The 24,706-nt window shown below is 54.3% G+C and overlaps 1 protein-coding gene across 2 annotated transcripts in view; it reads right to left on the bottom strand.

Annotated features, from left to right (window-relative positions):
• Positions 1 to 24,706, bottom strand: part of LOC140409347 (lysyl oxidase homolog 3B-like) — a 461,422-nt gene that overhangs the window by 50,121 nt on the left and 386,595 nt on the right. For both annotated transcript variants that reach the window (XM_072497763.1, XM_072497764.1), the window contains 2 exons: positions 15,499 to 15,669; positions 12,647 to 12,812 (listed from right to left, as the gene is read on the bottom strand). In XM_072497763.1, the coding sequence (XP_072353864.1) occupies positions 12,647 to 12,812; positions 15,499 to 15,669 (337 nt within the window). The remainder of the gene's footprint in view (positions 1 to 12,646; positions 12,813 to 15,498; positions 15,670 to 24,706) is intronic.

The following is a 24,706-nucleotide window of genomic DNA, read 5'->3' on the forward strand; positions in this document are numbered from 1 at the left end:
AACACTGTACCAGAGCAGCAGTGACAGATCACACTGGATCACTGCACCAGAGCAGCAGTGCCAGATCACTCTGGAACATTGTACCAGAGCAGAGGTGACAGATCACACTGGATCACTGTACCAGAGCAGCAGAATCAGAATACTTTGGAACACTGTGCCAGAACAGCAGTGACAAAGAACACTGGGACACTGTAATAGAGCAGCAGTGACAGACCACACTGGAACACTGTACTACAGGAGCAGTGACAGATCACACTGGAACACTGTGCCAGAGCAGCAGTGATACCACACTGGGGCACTATGCCAGAGGAACAATGATGGCACACTGTGCCACTGTGTGAGAGGAGCAGCGATACCACACTGGGGCACTGTACCAGAGCTGCAGTGGCATCACACTGGGGCACTGTGCTACAGCAGCAGTGATACCACACTGGGGCACTGTGCCAGAGGACCAATGATGCCACACTGGGGCACTGTGCCAGAGCAGCAGTGACATCATGCTGGGGCACTGTACCAGAGCAGCAGTGACAGAGAACACTGTTCCAGAGCAGCAGTGACAGATCATACTGGAACACTGTATTAGAGCAGTAGTGACAGATCACATTGGAACACTGTCAGTGCAGCAATGACATAACACTGGAGCACTGTACCAGAGCAGTAGTGACAGATCACACTGGAACACTGTACCAGAGCAGCAGTGATAGATCACACTGGAACACTGTACCAGAGCAGCAGTGCCAGATCACACTGGAACACCGTACCAGAGCAGTAGTGACAGATCACACTAGAACACTGTACCAGAGCAGCAGTTATAGATCACACTGGAGCACTGTACCAGAGCAGCAGTGACAGATCACACTGGAACACTGTACCAGAGCAGCAGTGACAGATCACACTGGAACACTGTACCAGAGAAGCAGCAACAGATCACACTGGAACACTATGCCAGAGCAGCAGTGACAGATCACACTGGGGCACCATGCCAGAGGAACAGTGATGCCACACTGTGCCAGAGCAGCAGTGACATCACACTGGGGCACTGTACCAGAGCAGCATTGACAGCACACTGGGGCACTGTGCCAGAGCAGCAGTGACATTACACTGGGGCACTGTGCCAGAGCAGCAGTGACAGATCACACTGGGGCACTGTACCAGAGCAACAGGGACAGATCTTACTGGACCATCATTCGGAACAAAGGTTGGGGAGTGCTGCATTATGCCAAACTCTTCTCCCTCAGAACTCCCCCAACCCTCATAAAGATTCTGATTCCTGGAGGGACACATTTCTTGAAACTGTTTAATGATTCAGATTCCACCACACTATAGTGCAGCGAGTTCCACTAATTACAGACCGATTAGCCTAACATCAGAGGTGGGGATAGTGCCAGCGCCTATTATAAAGGATGTGATGGTCGCGTTGGAGGGGATGTGATAACAGGGAACTTAAAAAATATTAATGGATCAAACAAAGTCAACATGGATTTATGTAAGGGCAATTATGTTTGACAAACCTACTGGAGTTTTTTTTGAGGATGTGACATTAGTTCTATTAAGAATCTCTTAAGAATAGATAAGGGTGAACCAGTGGATGTAGTGTATTTGGACTTTCAGAGAGCTTTTTATAAAGCCCCACTTAAGGGGTGAATGTGTAAAATTAAAACGCAAGGGAATGGGGATAGTTTATTGGCATGGATTGAGAATTAGTTAGCAGACAAGAAACAGAGAGTACGAATAAATGGCTCTAGGCTAGGCAGTGACTCGTGAAGTCCTGCAGGGATCAGTGATTTGGATGAGGAGAGCAAAAGTTATATTTGGATTTGGATTTGTTTATTGTCACGTGTACCGAGGTACAGTGAAAAGTTTTTTTCTGGGAGCAGCTCAAACAGGTCATGAAGTACATGAAAAGAAATTAAAATAAAAAGAAAATACATAATAGGGCAACATAAAGTACACAATGTAAATCATAGACACCGGCATCGGGTGAAGCATACAGGAGTGTAGTATTAATCAGGTCAGTCTATAAGAGGGTTGTTTTGGAGTCTGGTAACAGGTTTGCTGACGATATGAATCTTGGTGGGGATGTGAGTGGTGAGAAGGATGTGAAGAGGCTTCAAGGTCAGGAATAAAAGAATGACTAGGGCAAGAGTAGGGCCAGTCAAGGACAGTAGTGGGAAGTTGTGCGGGAGTCCGAGGAGATAGGAAAGGTGTTAAATGAATATTTTTCGTCAGTATTCACACAGGAAAAAGACAATGTTGACGAGGAGAATACTGAGATTCAGGCTACTAGACTAGAAGGGCTTGAGGTTCATAAGGAGGAGGTGTTAGCAATTCTGGAAAGTGTGAAAATAGATAGGTCCCCTGGGCCGGATGGGATTTATCCTAGGATTCTCTGGGAAGCTAGGCAGGAGTTTGTTGAGCCTTTGGCTTTGATCTTTAAGTCATCTTTGTCTACAGGAATAGTGACAGAAGACTGGAGGATAGCAAATGTTGTCCCCTTGTTCAAGAAGGGGAGTAGAGACAACCCCGGTAACTATAGACCAGTGAGCCTTACTTCTGTTGTTGGCAAAATCTTGGAAATGTTTATAAGAGAGAGGATGTATAATCATCTGGAAAGGAATAATTGATTAGAGATAGTCAACACAGTTTTGTAAAGGGTAGGTCGTGCCTCACAAACCTTTTTGAGTTCTTTGAGAAGGTGACCAAACAGGTGGATGAGGGTAAAGCAATTGATGTGGTGTATATGGATTTCAGTAAAGCGTTTGATAAGGTTCCCCATGATAGGCTACTGCAGAAAATACGGAGGCATGGGATTCAGGGTGATTTAGCAGTTTGGATTAGAAATTGGCTAGCTGGGAGAAGACAAAGGGTGGTGGTTGATGGGAAATGTTCAGACTGGAGTCCAATTACTAGTGGTGTACCACAAGGATCTGTTTTGGGGCCACTGCTGTTTGTCATTTTTATAAATGACCTGGGCGTAGAAGGTTGGGTGAGTAAATTTTATAGATGACACTAAAGTTGGTGGAGTTGTGGACAGTGCGGACGGATGTTACAAGTTACAGAGGGTCAGTGGATGAGCAGGGAGATCTCGGTGTCCATGTACATAGATCCCTGAAAGATGCCACCCAAGTTGAGAGGGTTGTTAAGAAGGCATACAGTATGTTAGCTTTTATTGGTAGAGGGATTGAGTTTCGGAGCCATGAGGTCATGTTGCAGCTGTACAAAACTCTGGTGTGGCCGCATTTGGAGTATTGCGTGCAATTCCTTGTCGCCGCATCATAGGATGTGGAAGCATTGGAAAGGGTGCAGAGGAGATTTACCAGTATGTTGCCTGGTATGGAGGGAAGATCTTATGAGAGAGGCTGAAGGACTTGAGGCTGTTTTCGTTAGAGAGAAGGTTAAGAGGTGACTTAATTGAGGCATACAAGATGATCAGAGGTTAGATAGGATGGACAGTGAGAGCCTTTTTCCTCGGATGGTGATGTCTAGCACGAGGGGACATAACTTTAAATTGAGGGGAGATAGATATGGGACAGATGTCAGAGGTAGGTTCTTTACTCAGAGAGTAGTAAGGGCGTGGAGTGCCCTGCCTGCAACAGTAGTGGACTCGCCAACACCAAGGGCATTCAAATGGTCATTGGATAGACATATGGACAATAAGGGAATAGTGTAGATGGGCTTTAGAGTGATTTCACAGGTCGGCGCAACATCGAGGGCTGAAGGGCCTGTACTGCGCTGTAATGTTCTATGTTCTATGTTCTAAGGTGATTTAGACATGTAACAAACAGTAAGTACAATAAGTACAATATAATACAGTGGTTCACCACATTCACCCCCTGTTAAAAAAGAGTCCGGCAGGGGTGAAGTGGACGGGTTGAATTAGAGATCGAGTCTGTTGGGGGCTCTGACCTTCCGCTGTGATCGCCTCAGTCCCGGCTGTGGTGAGGACACTGGTGTCGGGTGAAGTGTTGAGGCCTGCGTATCCAGGAGCGTGTCGTCTTCCGGATAAGTAGCAACGGAGGGAGACGGTGTAGAGTCGTGAGTAGCAATGGAGGGAGACAGTGTGGAGTTGGGGATAGTGGTGATGGTCGCTGGGGAACCTGCGGGTGCCAAGTCCCGAAGGAAGACTGTGTCCTCACGCCCGTCATGGTGTGCCACGTAGGCATATTGGGGGTTAGCATGGAGGACAAAGGACTATTTCGACCAGGGGATCCGACTTGTGATTCCTCGCATGCTTCCGAAGGAGGATGGGCCCTGGAACCATCAGCCAGGACGGGAGCGAGACTCCTGAGTTGGACTTCATGGGGAAGACAAACATTCTCTTGTGAGGTGTCGCATTGGTGGCGGTACACAGGAGCGACCGGATGGATTGGAGCGCATTGGGAAGGACCTCCTGCCAGCGGGAGACTGGGAGACTTCTAGACCGTAGGGCAAGAAGGACGGCCTTCCAGACCGCCGCGTTCTCCTTCTCCACCTGTCCATTTCCCCGGGGGTTGTAGCTGGTAGTCCTGCTTGAGCGATGCCCTTGCTGAGCAGGAACTGACGCAGCTCACCACTCATGAAGGAGGAACCCCAATTGCTATGGATGTAAGTGGGGAAACCGAACAAGGTGAAGACACTGCTCAGGGCCTTGATGACTGTGGCAGAGGTCATGTCTGGGCATGGGATGGCGAAAGGGAAGCATGACTACTCGTCAAGGATGTTGAGAAAGTACACGTTACAGTCAGTGGAGGGGAGGGGCCCTTTGAAATCGATGCTGAGGCGCTCAAAGGGGAATGAGGCCTTTACCAGGTGTGCTCTATCCGGCTGATAGAAGTGCGGTTTGCACTCCGCGCAGATCTGGCAGTCCCTGGTCATGGTCCTGACCTCCTCGATGGAGTAAGGCAGGTTGTGGACCTTGATAAAATGAAAAAAATGGGTGACAGAGGTCATTGTGGAGGGCCCGAAGTCGGTCTACTTGTGCGCTGGCGCATGTACCGCGGGATAGGGCATCTGGGGGCTCATTGAGCTTACCCGGGCGATACAAGATATAATTATAGGTGGAGAGTTCGATCCTCCACCTTAGGATCTTATCATTCTTGATCTTGCCCCGCTGCGTATTGTTAAATTTCAAGGCAACCGACCGTTGGTCAGTGAGGAGAGCGAATTGCCTGCCGGCCAGGTAATGCCTCCAATGTCGCACAGCTTCAACAATGGCCTGGGCTTCCTTTTCGACGGTGGAGTGTCGAATTTCGATGCCTTGGAGGGTACGGGAGAAGAAAGCCACTGGCCTGCCCGCCTGGTTGAGGGTAGCAGCCAGAGCAAAGTCAGACGCATCGCTCTCCACCTGGTACGGGATGGACTCGTCTACTGCGTGCATCGCAGCTTTGGCAATATCTGTTTTGATGCGGTTGAAGGCCTGGCGGGCCTCAGCCGTCAGGGGAAAAATGGTCGATTTAATGAGTGGGCGGGCCTTGTCCGCTTGATTGGGGACCCACTGGGCATAATAGGAAAAGAACCTCAGGCATCTCTTCAGGGCCTTGGGTCAGTGGGGGAGTGGAAGTTCCAGGAGGGGCGCATGCGGTCGGGATCGGGCCCTAGGACTCTGTTTTCCACAACGTAGCCAAGGGTGGCTAGGCGGCTTGTGCGGAAAACGCATTTCTCCTTATTGTATGTCAGGTTAAGGAGCTTGGCGGTGTGGAGAAAATGTTGGAGATTAGCGTCATGGTCCCGCTGGTCATGGGCGCAGATGGTGACATTATCCAGATACAGGAACGTGGCCCGCAGCCCGTACTGGTCAACCATTCGGTCCATCTCCCGCTGGAAGACCGAGGCTCCATTGGTGACGGAAAGGGGACCCTGAGGAAGCGGTAGAGGCGGCCATCTGCCTCGAAGGCAGTGTATTGTTGGTCCTCCGGGCGGATAGGGAGCTGGTGGTACGCAGACTTCAAGTCAATAGTGGAGAAGACTCGGTACTGCGCAATCTGATTGACTATGTCAGATATGCATCGAGCTGCGTGTACCGGTTGATGGTCTGACGGTAGTCGATGACCATCCGGTGCTTCTCCCCAGTTTTGACGACCACCACTTGGGCTCTCCAGGGGCTGGTACTAGCCTCAATGATCCCCTCGCAGGAGTCGCTGGACCTCCGACCTGATAAAGGCCTTGTCCCGGGCACTGTATCGTCTGCTCCTAGTAGCGACGGGCTTACAGTCCGGGGTGAGGTTAGCAAAGAGCGGGGGTGGGGCGACCTTAAGGGTCGAGAGGCTACAGACGGTGAGAGGGGGCAGGGGTCCATCAAACTCCAAGGTAAGACTTTTGAGGTGGCATTGGAAATCTAGACCTAGTAGTAGGGCAGCGCAGAGTTGGGGGAGGACGTAGAGCTTGAAATTTTTGTACTCACCGCCCTGTACTGCAAGGGTTGCGACACAGTTCCCACGGACTTCCACGGAATGTGATTCGGAAGCCAGGGAGATTTTCTGGGTTGAGGGTAAAATTGGGAGGGAGCAGCGCCGTACCGTATCTGGGTGGATGAAACTCTCCGTGCTCCTGGAGTCGAAGAGGCGGGTCGTCTCGTGGCTGTTGATCCGGATGGCCATCATGGATTTAGTGAGGTGATGAGGTCGAGATTGGACGAGGGTGATGGAGGCGAGCTTCGGAAGGTGGGTGGGCTGATCGAGGGTAGCGGAGACCAGCGTACGATCTGGTGAGCAGGGGTTCCGGGAGGCGGAGGGGTGATTCCAAGATGGCGGCCCCCACAGGTCGCACGTGGCGGGTGGCGTCGAAGATGGCGGCCCCCACGGGTCGCACGTGGCGGATGACGTGGAAGATGGGGGCGGTTCCCGCGGGCTACACGCAGCGCTGCTGGGTTTAGAAACAGGTCGGGCCTGGCAGACTTTAGAGAAGTGGCCCTTCTTTCCGCACCCATTGCAGATCGCGCTCCTCGCTGGGCAGCGTTGTCTGGGATGCTTACCCTGGCCACAGAAGTGACATTTCGGGCCTCCGGAGTTGGCGGGTCGCTGCGCGACACAGGCTTGCGGCGCCCTTGGGTCAGGTGATGGCGGCGCCCATGACGTCCACGAGGGTACCGCAGGGGGGAGGTGGAGGCCTCGGTGTGGTCCCCGATTCGGGGGAACCACCGGTTTGTCCCGGGGAGGATGCACTCCCGGCTCCTCTGCCACCCCAAATATTGCGAGCCCCCAGCCCGGCTTGACCCTGGATCCTACCACCCTCGACACCGTCCTCGTTACACCCTTCCAAAATTCCTCCAGCGCTGGGCAAGGCCAGAACATATGGGTGTGATTTGCTGGGCTCCCTGAGCACCTAACACACCTGTCTTCGCCCCCAAAGAACCGGCTCATCCTTGTCCCGGTCATGTGTGCCCTGTGCAGCACCTTAAATTGTATGAGGCTGAGCCTCGCGCATGAAGAGGAAGAGTTCACCCTCCCCAGGGCATCCGCCCACGTCCCCTCGTCAATCTCCTCACCCAACTCCTCCTCCCACTTACCCTTTAGCTCCTCCACCGAGGCCTCCTCCTCCTCCTGCATCACCTGATACGTTGCCGAGATCGTCCCCTCTCCAACCCACACCCCCGACAGCACCCGGTCCTGGACCCCACGTGGCGGCAGCAGTGGGAACTCCACCACCTGCGGCCGAACAAACGCCCTGACCTGCGTATATCTGAAGGTGTTCCCCGGGGGGAGCCTAAACTTCTCCTCCAGCTCACCCAGGCTCGCAAACTTCCCGTCCACAAACAGGTCCTCCATCCTTCTAATAACTACCCTGTGCCAGCTCAGGAACCCTCCGTCCATCCTCCCCGGGACAAACCGGTGGTTCCCCCGAATCGGGGACCACACCGAGGCCCCCACCTCCCCCCTGTGACGTCTCCATTGCCCCCAAATTTTGAGGGTAGCCGCCACCACCGGGCTCGTGGTGTACCTCGTTGGAGGAAGTGGCAGCGGCGCCGTCACCAGCGCCTGCAGGCTCGTGCCCACACAGGGCGCCATCTCCAGCCTCTTCCATGCCGCCTCATCCCCCTCCATCACCCACTTACGCACCATCGCCACGTTGGCGGCCCAATAATACCCACAGAGGTTAGGCAGCGCCACCCCCCCCCCCCCCCCCCCATCCCTGCACCGCTCCAGAAACACCCTTCTCACCCTCGGGGTCTTCTGCGCCCACACAAACCCCATAACGCTCCTGTTAACCCGCCTGAAGAAGGCCCTAGGGATCAGGATGGGGAGGCATTGGAACAGGAGCAAAAACCTGGGGAGCACCGTCATTTTAACTGACTGCACTCTACCCGCCAGGGAGAGTGGCAGCACATCCCACCTCTTAAACTCCTCCTCCATCTGCTCCACCAGCCTCGTGAAGTTAAGCTTATGTAGGGCCCCCCAGCTCCGAGCCACCTAGACCCCCAGGTACCCGGAACGCCTCTCCGCCCTTTTTAGCGGGAGCTCACCAATCCCCCTCTCCTGGATCCCCGGGTGCACTACAAACAACTCGCTCTTCCCCATATTAAGCTTGTACCCGGAGAAATCTCCAAACTCCCTAAGGATCCTCATCACCTCCGGCATTCCCCCCACCGGGTCCGCCACATATAGCAGCAAATCATCCGCATAGAGCGACACCCGATGCTCCCACCCCGCACCAGCCCCCTCCAGTTCCTCGACTCCCTCAACGCCATGGCCAGGGGTTCAATCGCCAGTGCGAAGAGCAGGGGGGACAGGGGACACCCCTGCCTCATCCCTCGATGCAACCAAAAGTACACAAACTCCTGTTTGTGGCCACACTCGCCACCGGGGCCTCATACAGCAGCCTCACCCACGTGACGAACCCCGCCCCGAACCCGAACCTTTCCAACACCTCCCACAGGTACCCCCACTCCACCCTATCAAAGGCCTTCTCCGCATCCATCGCCGCCACTATCTCAGCCTCCCCTTCCATCGCCGGCATCATTATAACATTCAAGAGCCTCCGTACATTAGTATTCAACTGCCTCCCTTTCACGAACCGCGTCTGATCCTCGTGTATGACCTGCGGCACACAGTCCTCTATCCTCATGGCCAAAATCTTTGCCAGCAACTTTGCATCTACATTTAAGAGTGAGATTGGCCTATATGACCCACACTGTAGGGGATCCTTGTCCCGCTTCAGGGAAATCAGTGCTCTAGACATCGTCAGGGGCAGAGCCCCCCCTTCCCTTGCCTCGTTGAAGGTCCTTACCAACAGCGGGCCCAGCAGGTCCGAATACTTCTTATAAAATTCAACCGGGAACCCATCCGGCCCCGGTGCCTTCCCCGCCTGCATGTTCCCTATCACTTTGACCAACTCCTCCAACCCAACCGGCGCCCCCAACCCCGCCACCTGCCCCTCCTCCACCCTCGGGAACCTCAGCCGGTCCAGGAAGCGACCCATCCCTCCCTCTTCCAGTGGGGGTCTCAGACCGGTACAGTTCCTCGTAGAAGTCCCTGAAGACCCCATTAATACCCACCGCACTTCACACCGTGTTCCCTCCTCCATCCCTAACTCCCCCGATCTCCCTAGCTGCCTCTACCTTCCGAAGCTGGTGCGCCAGCATCCGGCTCGCCTTTTCTCCGTATTCATAGACCGCCCCCTGCGCCTTCCTCCACTGCGCCTCCGCCTTCCTGGTGGTCAACACATCGAACTCAGCCTGGAGGCTACGCCGCTCCCTAAGCAATCCCTCCTCCGGGGCCTCCGCGTACCTCCTATCCACCCTCACCATCTCCCCCACCAACCTCTCCCTCTCTCTCCTCTCCCCCCTCTCCTTGTGTGCCCTAATGGAGATCAGCTCTCCTCTGACCACCGCCTTCAGCGTTTCCCAGACCATCCCTACTTGCACCTCCCCATTGTCATTAGCCTCCAGGTACCTCTCTATACACCCCGGGACCCGTCCGCTCACTTCCTCGTCCGCCAGCAACCCCACCTCTAGGCGCCACAGCGGGCGCTGGTCCCTCTCCTCCCCCATCTCGAGGTCCACCCAGTGCGGTGCATGATCAGAAATGGCTATCGCCGAGTACTCCGTATCCTCCACCCTCGGAATCAGCGCCCTACTCATGACAAAAAAGTCAATCCGAGAGTAGGCCTTATGGACATGGGAGAAGAATGAAAATTCCCTGGCCCCCGGCCTCGCAAACCTCCATGGATCCACCCTTCCCATCAGCTCCATGAACCCCCTCAGCACCTTGGCCGCCGCCGGCCTCCTGCCCGTCCTAGACCTGGAGCGATCCAATGCCGGGTCCAGCACCATGTTGAAATCTCCCCCCCATTATCAGGCCCGGTCTCCAGGTCCGGAATCCGGCCCAGCACACGCCACGTGAACCCCACATCGTTTCAATTCGGGGCGTATACATTGACCAACACCACCCGCTCCCCCTGCAGCTTGCCACTTACCATCACATACCTACCGCCATTGTCTGCCACGATGCTCGATGACTCGAACGACACTCTCTTCCCCACCAAGATCGCCACCCCCCGATTTTTTGCATCCAAACCCGAATGAAACACCTGCCCTACCCACCCCTTTCTCAACCTTACCTGATCCGCCACCCTCAGGTGTGTCTCCTGGAGCATGACCACATCCGCCTTCAGCCCCTTCAGGTGCGTGAACACCCGGGCCCGCTTGACCGGCCCATTCAGTCCCCTTACATTCCAGGTTATCAGCCGGATCAGGGAGCTACGCACCGCCCCCTCCCCCCCCCGCCGACTAGCCATAGCCCTTCCTAGGCCAGCCACGTGCCCGCGGCCCCCGCACGGCCCGTTCCCCACAGTGGCAGACCCCCGCCCCGACCTCCTCTACCAACACCAGCTCCCCCTCGGTCATTCCAGCAGCAACCCGGACCCCCCCCCAGCTAGGACCCCCCTAGCTGCATTGCTCCCCCCATTGCACTCCCGTAAGTCAGCTGACTCCTGCTGACCCTGGCCACTCCCGCTGCTCCATCGAGCCCCCCCAGTGTGGAACTTCCCCTCCCCCCCTTGTCCACCAGCGGGATCTCATCCATTCCACTCCCAGCACGGGAGAAAAAGCCCGTGCTTCCCAGCTCCGGCCCCGCCCCTTCACCCTAAACGCGGGAAAAAGCCCGCGCATTCCACTCGTCCGGCCCCGCCTCCCCTGGCGCAGCTCCCTTTCCAGGCCCGGTCCCACTACCCCCAACTCAGGCCTCTCCCCCACCCCCCCCCCCCGCCCCGCGGGGCCCCATCTCCCCTACCGACCATCAACCCCCCCCAGCAGTTTACCTACACCTCCCCCACGAGCCCACCCGACGGACCTAATTAAAACAATGCCCAATCAACCCCCAAAAAACAAAGAACTCCCCCCTCGAAACCCAACCCAACAATCCCCAACCATCCCTCCACCGCGACCCCTCATCTCCGACCCTTAGTCTGAGCCCAGTGTTTCGGCCTGAACAAAGGCCCACGCCTCCTCCGGGGACTCGAAATATTGGTTCGGTCCTTATAGGTGACCCACAGACACGCCGGCTGCAGCATACCGAACATCACCCCCTTCCTGTGCAGCACTGCCTTCGCCCGGTTGGAACCGGCCCTCTTCTTCGCCACCTCCGCGCTCCAATCTTGGTAGATCCGGACCTCCGCGTTCTCCCACCTGCTGCTCCGCTCCTTCTTGGCCCACCTTAGCACGCACTCCCGATCAGCAAACCGGTGGAACCGCATCAGCACCGCCCGCGGCGGCTCGCTGGGCTTGGGCCTCCTCACCAGCACTCGGTGGGCCCCCTCCAGCTCCAAGGGCCCCTGAAAGGCCCCCGCTCCCATCAGCGAATTCAGCATGGTGACCACGTAGACCCCCACGTCCGATCCCTCCAGCCCCTCCGGGAGACCCAGGATCCGCAGGTTCTTCCGCCTCGACCGGTTCTCCATCTCCTCGACCCTCGCCTGCCATTTCTTGTGGACCGCCTCGTGCGCCTCCACCTTCACCGCCAGGCCCAGGATCTCGTCCTCGTTCTCCGAGACCTTCTGCCGGACCTCCCGGATCGCTGCCCCTTGGGCCGTCTAGGTCTCCAGCAGCTTATCGGTTGAAGCCTTCATTGGCTCCAGCAGCTCTACTTTCAGTTCCTTTAAAACAGCGCTGGAGAAGCTCCTGCTGCTCTTGCGCCCACTGCCTCCACGCTGCCTGGTCTCCGCCCGCCGCCATCTTGGTCCTCCTCCCTCGTACCTTTCTTTGCTTCAATGCCACTTTTTAAAATCGCCCCACTCCTGGTCCACTCCATACACTATCGGGGAGTGTTGCTGTCCCCTTCCCACACCGGGAAACGTCGAACAAGCGCCGTTACGGGCCCTAAAAAGAGCCCAAAAGTCCGTTTTTAGCGGGAGCTACCGAACGTGCGACTTAGCTCCGCATAGCCGCAACCGGACGTCCGGCCATGGCAACTATTATCGATTGTGTAAAATCCCATCACGTGAGAGAGGTGGAGGGGTTTAGGGAGGGAGTTCTGGAGCTTGGGGCTCACGCAGCTGAAGGCACAGCGATTAAAATCAGCGCTACTGAAGAGGCCAGAATTAGAGGTCAGATATCTCGGAGGGGGCTGGGGGCGATTACAGAGAAAGGGAGGGGCAAGACCATGGAAGGATTAGAAGAGGAGGATGAGCCATCCCAGCCCAACCACAGGACAGAGAGACACTGCAGGATCCTTACTCTCAGAACATATCACTCCGGCAGCAAAACGGGTCCCAGTCTTCTTGCACTTCACATTGTGCCCGTGATTCTGACACTGGCTCAACGTCATCTCATTTCCGGTACACTTCACTCCGCTCAGAACCATCTCCTTGGCACCAGTGTCGGCATCCCAGTACCAGGTTTCCTTGGAAACAATGGAAGGTCAAAGGTTAAGGGTGCTGCCATCCTTCGGCCCTAGTTTCCAACACAAAGAATCTAGAATGTGAGTGGGACACGGAAGAGCTTATTCGGCAAAGCCACGGTGCAGGTACAATGAGCTCAGCGGCATCCCGCAGTGCTGAGGAATTCTAGGACCCTGACATTGGGCGGTCGTCTACAGTAAACGTGGCCAATCTCTGAGGGACCCGGGATTCCCCGCCCGCCGCCCCAGAGCAGACTACTGATACCCCCATGTGGGTTTGCAATGCCATGCCTGGAAACCAAATGGAGGGCCATGGGATGGACTACGACCTCACAGCGATATCGCCACACAGGCTTACTGGGCATTCCCTGGAATCTGCAATGGGCACCAGTGGTCACTGAAAGAGGACCCCCCCCCCCCCCCACCCCCCCACCACCATTCTCAGGAGGTCGATGTCTGCAGTGCAGACATTGAACCCGGAGGCCGTGAGTTCGAACCGGGGCAGAAAGCGAATTCAGAAGAGCCAACAATTTGTGGCCTTGCACCGGGTGGACAGTGAAGCCAGTGGCTCAGTTCATTTCTATCCTTCGTCGAGAGGGAACCTACTGTCCTCAATCAGTCTGGGCCGCACGTGACCCCAAACCCACACCTGTTGAGCGTGGGTGACGAGGGGCAGGCCTTGGCTAGCATGTCCCAAATGGAAAGGCCTCTGATTGACCACGCTGCCCAAAGGCCTGGATCCCCCCGGCAACACAGTTTCCCTGCGCCTTATTTTTCAGTCACCCCTCGAACCAGCCTGTGGTAACATTCCCATCGACATCCAAATGTTTGAATCCATTGGGGATAGAGAAACGGGAGTCCAGAATTCCAGCTCGGAAACCCAGTGGATCCTGGAATCTGGTGGGCGGGGGGGCCCCCCCAAGCAAACCCATAGGAGCTGCGCTCTCCCGCACCCTGCCGCTGTCCGCGGTGGAAGGGTTCACAATATCGGAACACGCTGTTACCTGGTTAATCGGCCACAAAGCTGAGAGAATGCTTCATCGAGCATGGGAGACTCAGACACTGCCACTCGCAACCTACGGGGATTTGGGGAAGGGAAAGATAATCTCCCTCCCCTATCGGGCAGCCATGCTGGTCCAGCTCCCTGGGTCGTACGTACCGTGACTGCATGCAGGGAATAGCCTAGGCCCAGCTGCCGACACACCACCACCGCTTCGCCCGTGCTCCACCTGTCACTGCATATTGTCCCCCACTTTTTGCCGTGCAGAATTTCCACACGGCCCTCGAAGCGCGTCCTGCCTCCGACGATCCGGATCTGTGGAAAATTCTCACCATTTGTCAGCATGCCGGTCCCTGCCCTGACCCCGGCACCCTCCTCTCTCTCTCTCTCTCTCAATCTCGCTCTCGCTCAATCTCCCTCTCCCTCTATCCATCTCTCAATCGCTCCCGTGTTTTTCACTCCATCCTTTCAATGCCTCAACTTCTCTTCCACTCCCTCTCTCACTCCTTCCCCTTTCTCCTCACAGTCTCACTCTCTCACCCGCAACCTCTCATTAGTTCCTTCTCACACTCGCTCATATTTGCCTTCTCCACCGATCAACTCCCTCCCGCCCCTCTATCCATCTCCCCTCCCTCAATATCTCCCAAACTCTCACACCCTGCACCCACTCCATTCCTTCCCCCTCATTTCCTCCTCTGGTTCTGTCTCTCCTTTCCCTCGTGCTCACTCCCTCCTCTCTCCCCTGGCCTCCCCCACTCTCTCCTCTCTCTCTCCTTTTCCTCCGTTTTCACTCCTTCCTCTCTTTCCCTCCAATCTCACTGCCTCCTCTCTCTCTTTCCCTCCACTCTCACTCCCGCCTCTCTCGTTTCCCTCCGGTCTCTCTCGCTCCTCTTTCTCGCTCTCCTTTTGCTCCCCTCTCACTCAATCCTCTCCCTCTGCTCACTCCCTCCTCCTCTCTCTCCTTTCCCTCCGTTCTCACTCCCTCCTCTTCCTCTGCTCTCACTCCCTCCACTTTCTCTTTCCTTTCCCTCACATCACACTCACTCCTCTCTCTCTCTCCTTTTCCTTGCATCTCACGCACTCCTCTCTCCCCTTTACCTCCCCTCTCATTCCCTCCTCTCTCCTTTCCCTCCCTTGTCACTCCCTCCTTTCTCTCTGCTGTCACTACCCTCGTTCCTTCCACACTCACTCTCTCCTTTTCCTTCCACTCTCACTCCCTCCTTTCCCTCCACTCTCACTCCCTCCTTTCCCTCCACTCTCACTCCCTCCTTTCCCTCCACTCTCACTCCCTCCTTTCCCTCCACTCTCACTCCCTCCTTTCCCTCCACTCTCACTCCCTCCTTTCCCTCCACTCTCACTCCCTCCTTTCCCTCCACTCTTACTCCCTCCTTTCCCTCCACTCTCACTCCCTTCTCTTTCTCTCTCTGCTTTCCCTTCGCTCTCACTCCCTCCTCTCTCTCTCTCCTTTCCCTCTCTCTCTCTCTCTCTCTATTCCCCCACCCCCCTCCAGCTGCTCTAATTGGTGTTTTACCTGCTTCAGGTTTCAATGATCACTATACAACAGGGCACCCTGGCATTTGAAGTCCAGCTCTAACAGAACTGAACCAGATTAGCAGAGAGCTCACTGCACCATGACCTGCCACTGGTTTGGGGCGCGGGGTGCGAGCAAGACGTTTGAGACGTACGTACTTGGACACCATGGTTGGCGTATCCAATGCCCAGCTGCCGGCAAACCACCATGGCTTCCAGGGTTCCCCAGCTATCTCCGCAGACCAGGCCCCATTGCTGAGTTCCATTAGCCACTGTCGTCAGGACCTCCACTCTGCCCTCGAAACCCGTCCGTCCTCCACTGATCCGGATCTGCGAGCGTTAGGCGAATTAAGATGTTAAGCGGCAGGCCGAAGGCTTTGTTGCCGGGCAGAGTATCGCGACAGCAAACTGAGTGTTGTGTATAATAGGCACATTCAGAGGGCCATGCTCACTTCAGATATAAAAAAGATATAGAGGCACCGGAGAAGGTTCGCAAGGAAGACTGGTGCCCGAATGAGAGGGTGTAACCATCGAGAAAGATCGAACGACCTGGGGTCTCTTTGCTTCAGAAAAGGGAGACTGGTGAGGGGTGGCAGATGGTGGGTAACCTGAGAGAGATTTTTAATATTCTGAAAGGGTTTGACAGGGTAAACTCAGGGAAAATGTTCCCGCTTGTGGGGAAGACCAGGATCAGGGGCCATCAATGCGACAGTCACTAATAAATCCAATTCGGAGTTCAGGAGAAACGTCTTTACCCAGAGCGTGGGGAGAATGGTAAACTCACTGGCAGAGGGAGTGGCTGAGGGGAAGAGATGATATTCACAGGGAAGCTGGGTGCACACACGAGAGAGAAAGGAATTGAAGGGGTGAGGTGAAGAGGGGGTGCTGGGAGGAGGCTGGTTTGGGGCATGAATAACAGTAAGGGCCGAATGGCCTGACTCTGTGCTTGCACCGTTAACCAGCATAGCCTGCAACTCCACGGAGACAAGGGGCGGGATTCACCCCTACCCGGCGGGGCGGGGGGTCCCGGCGGGACGAAGTGTCGGGAACCATTCCGGCGTCGGGCCGTCCCCAAAGGTGCGGAATCCTCCGCACCTTCAGGGGCTAGGCCCGCCCCAGAGTGCATGGCGGGAAACTGCCACGCCAATTGCCGCAGAAGGGCCTCCGCGAGTCGGCGCAGGCGCGGGAGCGCAGAGGGACTCGCGTCCGCACCGGGAATGGCAGACGACCACGGCCTCTGGCGCGGAAGGATAGGGTGCCCCCACGGCACAGGCCCGGATCGGTAGACCCCGATCGCGGGCCAGGCCACCGTGGGAGCACCTCCCGGGGCCAGGTCACCCCCCCCCCCACGAACCCCGGAGGCCGCCGGCGCCGCCACGTGCCGCCGGTAAGGGACCTACTCCAATTTACGCCGGCGGGACCGGCAACAGACGGGCGGGACTTCGACCCATCGCGGGCCGGAGATTTCGGGCGGCCCCGGCGCACATTGAGTCGCGCCGGACCCCGCCTTTCTCCAAGGCGGGCGGCGCGACTCACGCCGGGCCGGTTTTTGGGGGGGCGGGAGAATTGGGAGGACGGCGGGGGACCGGATTCACGCCGGCCCCCGGCGATTCTCCCACCCGGCGGGGGGTCGGAGAATCCCGCCCAAGGTCTTCAAGAGATTCCCTCATCACCGTGAAATCTCCGGGGCAGCAAGTGGAGCCAATAAAACTGGCCACAGTGCCACAGTTACACCGGCTGGGGCAAGGGCAGCACAGTAGCACAGTGGTTAGCACTGTGGCTTCACAGCGCCAGGGTCCCAGGTTCGATTCCCCGCTGGGTCACTGCCTGTGCGGAGTCTGCACGTTTTCCCCGTGTGTGCGTGGGTTTCCTCCGGGTGCTCCGGTTTCCTCCCACAGTTCAAAGATGTGCAGGTTAGGTGGATTGGCCAGGGTAAATTGCCCTTTGTGTCCAAAAAGGTTAGAAGGGGTTATTGGGTTACAGGGAGAGGGTGGAAGTGAGGGCTTAAAGTGGGTAGCTGCAGACTCGATGGGCCGAATGGCCTCCTTCTGCACTGTGTGTTCTATGTTCTAAGGGTTCTTAAATGAGGGCGGGATCTCGCCAAAACTCCCATCAGCAACAAAGCAGCTACCCAACCTGGCGGTCACGCCCCTTAGCTGAGGGGCTGCCCTCACACAGTGACAATTCTGGGTGGGCTACAGAGGTCAGGGGTCACTGGCAATGTGTCGTCAACAGGCGTCTCTTGGACTGGAAAAGACCAGTGAGGTTCAGAGGGCGAGGGCACAGTACATATTATACACAAACAAGCACTCAGTAAGCTCTGCAGATACCGAGTATCACACTAGGATACTGTATTGCAAATGTGATCAACTTTTTGCAATACTACATACTATTACGACAGCGTTAGAGAAACAAACTATAAACAACCAGGTGAAAAAAAACAACAGCTTCCACACAGAGTAACAGCAGTAAGGCAATAACAGGGAGGTTTGAATAGTCAGTAATATAAACTAGGAATGAGTAACAGAGAGTAATAGACACTGGGATTGAGTAACAGAGGGTAATAGACACTCGGACTGAGTAACAGAGGGTAATAGACACTGGGAGTGAGTAACAGAGGGTAATAGACACTGGGAGTGAGTAACAGAGAGTAATAGACACTGGGAGTGAGTAACAGAGGGTAATAGACACTGGGACTGAGTAACAGAGAGTAATAGACACTGGGAGTGAGTACCAGAGGGTAATAGACACTGGGAGTGAGTAATAGAGGGTAATAGACACTGGGACTGAGTAACAGAGAGTAATAGACACTGGGAGTGAGTAACAGAGGGTAATAGACACTGGGAGTGAGTAACAGAGGGTAATAGACACTGGGACTGAGTAACAGAGGGTAATAGACACTGGGACTGAGTAACAGAGGGTAATAGACACTGGGAGTGAGTAACAGAGAGTAATAGACACTGGGAGTGAGTAACAGAGGGTAATAGACACTGAGACTAAGTAACAGAGGGTAATAGACACTGGGAGTGAGTAACAGAGGGTAATAGACACTGGGACTGAGTAACAGAGGGTAATAGACACTGGGAGTGAGTAACAGAGGGTAATAGACACTGAGACTGAGTAACAGAGAGTAATAGACACTGGGAGTGAGTAACAGAGAGTAATAGACACTGGGAGTGAGTAAAAGAGGGTAATAGACACTGAGACTGAGTAACAGAGAGTAATAGACACTGGTAGTGAGTAACAGAGAGTATTTAGACACTGGGACTGAGTAACAGAGGGTAATAGACACTGGGAGTGAGTAACAGAGGGTAATAGACACTGAGTAACAGAGAGTAATAGACACTGGGAGTGAGTAACAGAGAGTAATAGACACTGGGAGTGAGTAACAGAGGGTAATAGACACTGGGACTGAGTAACAGAGGGTAATAGACACTGGGAGTGAGTAACAGAGGGTAATAGACACTGAGACTGAGTAACAGAGAGTAATAGACACTGAGACTGAGTAACAGAGAGTAATAGACACTGGGAGTGAGTAACAGAGAGTAATAGACACTGGGAGTGAGTAAAAGAGGGTAATAGACACTGAGACTGAGTAACAGAGAGTAATAGACACTGGGAGTGAGTAACAGAGGGTAATAGACACTGGGAGTGAGTAACAGAGAGTAATAGACACTGGGAGTGAGTAACAGAGGGTAATAGACACTGGGACTGAGTAACAGAGGGTAATAGACACTGGGAGTGCGTAACAGACGGTAATAGACACTGGGACTGAGTAACAGAGAGTAATAGACACTGTTAGTGAGTAACAGAGAGTAAATAGACACTGGGACTGAGTAACAGAGGGTAATAGACACTGGGAGTGAGTAGCAGAGAGTAATAGACACTGGGAGTGAGTAGCAGAGAGTAATAGACACTGGGAGTGAGTAGCAGAGAGTAATAGACACTGGGACTGAGTAGAGAGGGTAATAGATGAAGGTAGTGAGTAACAGAGAGTAATGAACACTGAGAGTGAGCAACAGAGGGTAAATAGACACTGGGAGTGAGTAGCAGAGAGTAATAGACACTGTTAGTGAGTAACAGAGGGTAATAGACACGGAGTGAGTAACAGAGAGTATTAGATACTGGGAGTGAGTAACAGAGGGTAATAGACACTGGGAGTGAGTAACAGAGGGTAATAGACACTGGGCCTGAGTAACAGAGGGTAATAGACACTGGGAGTGAGTAACAGAGGGTAATAGACGCTGGGAGTGAGTAGCAGAGAGTAATGAACACTGGGAGTGAGTAACAGAGAGTATTAGACACTGGGAGTGAGTAGCAGAGAGTAATAGACACTGTGAGTAACAGGGAGTAATAGACACTGGAACTGAGTAACAGAGTAGTAGACACTGGGAGTGAGTAACAGAAAGTAATAGACACTGGGACTGAGTAGAGAGGGCAACAGACACTGGTAGTGCATAACAGAGAGTAATGAACACTGGGAGTGAGTAACAGAGAGTAAATAGACACTGGGACTGAGTAACAGAGGGTAATGAACACTGGGAGTGAGTAACAGAGGGTAATAGACAGTGGGAGTGAGTAGCAGAGAGTAATGAACACTGGGAGTGAGTAACAGAGAGTATTAGACACTGGGAGTGAGTAGCAGAGAGTAATAGACACTGTGAGTAACAGGGAGTAATAGACACTGGAACTGAGTAACAGAGTAGTAGACACTGGGAGTGAGTAACAGAAAGTAATAGACACTGGGACTGAGTAGAGAGGGCAACAGACACTGGTAGTGCATAACAGAGAGTAATGAACACTGGGAGTGAGTAACAGAGAGTAAATAGACACTGGGACTGAGTAACAGAGGGTAATAGACACTGGAATTGAGTAACAGAGAGTAATAGACACTGGAATTGAGTAACAGAGAGTAATGAACACTGGGAGTGAGTAACAGAGGGTAATAGACAGTGGGAGTGAGTAGCAGAGAGTAATAGACACTGGAATTGAGTAACAGAGAGTAATGAACACTGGGAGTGAGTAACAGAGAGTAAATAGACACTGGGACTGAGTAACAGAGGGTAATAGACACAGGGAGTGAGTAGCAGAGAGTAATAGCCACTGGAATTGAGTAACAGAGAGTAATAGACACTGGGAGTGATTTGTCAGTAATGGCGGTGATTATTCCATTCTTTGTATAAAGCCTTCATATTTTTTTCTAATTTAGAGTACTCAATTCATTTTTTCTAATTTCAATTTAGCGTGGCCAACCACCTAACCTGTGCATCTTTGGGTTGTGGGGGTGAAACCCACGCAGACATGGGGAGAATGTGCAAACTCCACACGGACAGTGACCCAGGGCCAGGATGGAACCCGGGTCCTCGGCGCCGTGAGGCAGCAGTGCTAACCACTGCGATACCGTGCCGCCCGAAGTCTCCATCATTACAATGGCTGTGTTGTGCCTGTTACTCGGGTATGAACTAACCCTGTTGAGGTGGCCATGCACTGTGATTACTCTGTGTGCTTCCGGGCTGTACTGTTTGTTTTCCCACTGATTCCCGAGGAAACATCCACGCTTGATGAAGCGTCCAGCCGCCCCTACCCTGGACTCAGCGAAACACTGACGGTGAACTTTCAATCAGCTCTCCCACCATTGGCCTCCGTCACTGCGCAAGGCGGAAAGGGGTCAAATATCCCAAACCCCTCTCATACCACCCCAAACAAGCACATGCCCAGCAAGAAAAGACACGACCTGAGGGTTACCAAAATGACCACTCACAACCTTAGTTGTTGAAGCCGCTGGTGAAAGCGTATACACCTCAGAGTACACAATGTAACCGGGAGTGTACACATCATGGTACACAGTGTAACTGAGAGTGTACACCTCATGGTACACAGTGTAACCGAGAGTGTACACCTCAGAGTACACAATGTAACCGGGAGTGTACACATCATGGTACACAGTGTAACCGAGAGTGTACACCTCATGGTACACAGTGTAACCGAGAGTGTACACCTCATGGTACACAGTGTAACCGAGAGTGTACACCTCAGAGTACACAATGCAACCGGGAGTGTACACATCATGGTACACAGTGTAACTGAGAGTGTACACCTCATGGTACACAGTGTAACCGAGAGTGTACACCTCAGAGTACACAATGCAACCGGGAGTGTACACATCAGGGAACACGGTGTAACTGAGAGTGTACACCTCATGGTACACAGTGTAACCGAGAGTGTACACCTCAGAGTACACAATGCAACCGGGAGTGTACACATCAGGGAACACGGTGTAACTGAGAGTGTACACCTCATGGTACACAGTGTAACCGAGAGTGTACACCTCAGAGTACACAATGCAACCGGGAGTGTACACATCAGGGTACACGGTGTAGACGAGTGTACACTTTATATTTCTCTGTGACTCCGTGAAGTCAAACTCATGTATCAGGATATACAATTTCAATTGTATACTGGCCCCTTGACCAAGACCATTTGATACTGTTGAGTTAACAACAGCATCTATTAGTTACCAGCAAATATGTAACTAGAATCCAAAACTCAATAGAACTCACACAGGCAGCAGTGACACGTAGAATTCATTAACTTTTAACTGCACTGTCCCCATCAAACACTCCCAGGGGATAGGGTGGAGGTGTGGGCTTAAGTCAGGTGCTCTTTCCAAGAGCCGGTGCAGACCCACTGGGCCGAATGGCCTCTTTCCGCACTGTAAATTCTATCATTCCCAGGACAGGTACAGCACAGGGTTAGATACCGAGTAAATCTCCCTCCACACTGTCCCCATCAGATACTCCCAGGCCAGGTACAGCACGGGGTTAGATACAGAGTAAATCTCCCTCCACACTGTCCCCATCAAACACTCCCAGGACAGGTACTGCACGGGGTTAGATGCAGAGTAAAGCTCCCTCTACACTGCCCCCATCAAACACTCCCAGGACAGGTACAGCACGGGGTTAGATACAGAGTAAAGCTCCCTCTACACTGTCCCCATCAAACACTCCCAGGACAGATACAGCACGGGGTTAGATACAGAGTAAAGCTCCCTCTACACTGCCCCCATCAAACACTCCCAGGACAGGTTCAGCACGGGGTTAGATGCAGAGTAAAGCTCCCTCTACACTGTCCCCATCAAACACTACCAGGACAGGTACAGCATGGGGTTAGATACAGAGTAAAGCTCCCTCTACACTGTCCCCATCAAACACTCCCAGGACAGGTACAGCACGGGGTTAGATACAGAGTAAAGCTCCCTCTACACTGTCCCCATCAAACACTCCCAGGACAGATACAGCACGGGGTTAGATACAGAGTAAAGCTCCCTCTACACTGCCCCATCAAACACTCCCAGGACAGGTACAGCACGGGGATAGATACAGAGTAAAGCTCCCTCTACACTGTCCCCATCAAACACTCCCAGGACAGGTACAGCACGGGGATAGATACAGAGTAAAGCTCCCTCTACACTGTCCCCATCAAACACTCCCAGGACAGGTACAGCACGGGGTTAGATACAGAGTAAAGCTCCCTCTATACTGCCCCCATCAAACACTCCCAGGACAGGTACAGCACGGGGTTAGATGCAGAGTAAAGCTCCCTCTACACTGTCCCCATCAAACACTCCCAGGACAGGTACAGCACGGGGTTAGATACAGAGTAAATCTCCCTCTACACTGTCCCATCGAACACTCCCAGGGATGCAGAGTAAAACTGTCTCCACACTGTCCCCACCAAGCTGAGTTGGCTGAATGGGTGGTTCATGATACAGGGTGAAACCAACAATGTGGGTTCAGTTCCCGTACCGGCTGAGATTAATCATTAAGGTCCCGCCTTCGCAACCTTACCCCTCACCGGAGGTGTGGTGACCCTGAGGTTAAATCACCACCAATCAGCTCTCTCTCAAAGGGGAGTCTCTGATGACATTTGCATTTTAGACAAAGAGTAAATCTCCCTCTTCACTGACGTTTTGTCATGGTAGGGTGATTGGTGAAGCCTCATTGTCCACTCCTTTTTTTTCCCTGCACCCAACTCCTCGTCTTAAACTCCCTGCCTAGGCGAGATTCTCCGACCCCCCGCCGGGTCGCCGGGGGCTGGCGTGAATCCCGCCCCCGGCAGTTGCCGAATTCTCCGGCACCGGATATCCCATCTCCGGCAGTCCCGCTGCTAAAATGCCTGTCCCGCCGGCGTAGATTAAACCACCTACCTTACCGGCGGGACAAGGCGGCGTGGGCGGGCTCCGGGGTCCAGGGGGGCGATCTGGCCCCAGGGGGTGCCCCTACGGTGGCCTGGCCCACGATCGGGGCCCACCGATGGAGACCGTGGCGAAGGCGGAAGAGACCCCCTCCACTGCGCATGCGCGGGAATGCCGTCAGCGGCCGCTGACGCTCCCGCGCATGCGCTGCCCGGAGATGTCATTTCCGCGCCAGCTGGCGGGGCATCAAAGGCCTTTTCCGCCAGTTGGCGGGGCGGAAATTGGTCCGGCGCGGGCCTAGCCCCTTAAGCTTGGGGCTCGGCCCCACCAAGATGCGGAGCATTCCGCACCTTTGGGGCGGCGCGATGCCCGACTGATTTGCGCCGTTTTGGGCGCCAGTCGGCGGACATCGCGCCGATACCGGAGAATTTCGCCCCACGTTCTTGCCTCTTGCATAATTCATCAACTCTCATTTTCCCCAGGAACCGGGTTCTGTCACAGACTCTGCTTGAGTCACTGAGTGTTGTTAGAATGGTGAACTCTGTTATGTAGAGGATTAGAGCGAGACAGCGCAAGCAGATGTTGGCATCCTAATTCTGGCTCTCTGATATTTGACTCTCCCCCAGATATTTCAAAACTTTTTCCATTCAGAAAGTTACCATGCTGAGGATACATTGATGCCCCCCCCCATTCTGCATCCTCCCCGTCTGTGTTCCCATCGCCCTCTCCTTGTCCCTATCCGCCCTCCCTGTCCCCGTCACCTTACCTGACCCCCTCCCCATCCCACTCATTGCCCCATTCCTCTGTCCCGCCTACCTGTGCCCATCCCACCTCCCTGTCCCCATCCCGCCTCCCCATCCCCATCTCCCTGTCCCCATCCCCCGTTCCATCCCCCTCCCCTCCCTATCCCCTTTCCCCCTTGCCGCATTCCCCCTCCCCGTCCCCATCCGCTCACCCTGTTTCCCTCCCCCCTCCCTGTCCCATTCTCCCTCCATGTCCCATTCTCCATCGCTGTCCCATTCTCCCTCCCTGTCCCATCTCCCTCCCTGTCCCATTCTCCCTCCCTGTCCCATTCTCGATCCGTGTCCCATTCTCCCTCCCTGTCCCATTCTCCCTCCCTGTCCCATTCTCCATCCGTGTCCCATTCTCCCTCCCTGTCCCATTCTCCCTCCC

This window comes from Scyliorhinus torazame, chromosome 3 (assembly GCF_047496885.1).
Source record: "Scyliorhinus torazame isolate Kashiwa2021f chromosome 3, sScyTor2.1, whole genome shotgun sequence".
Classification (NCBI taxonomy): domain Eukaryota; kingdom Metazoa; phylum Chordata; class Chondrichthyes; order Carcharhiniformes; family Scyliorhinidae; genus Scyliorhinus; species Scyliorhinus torazame.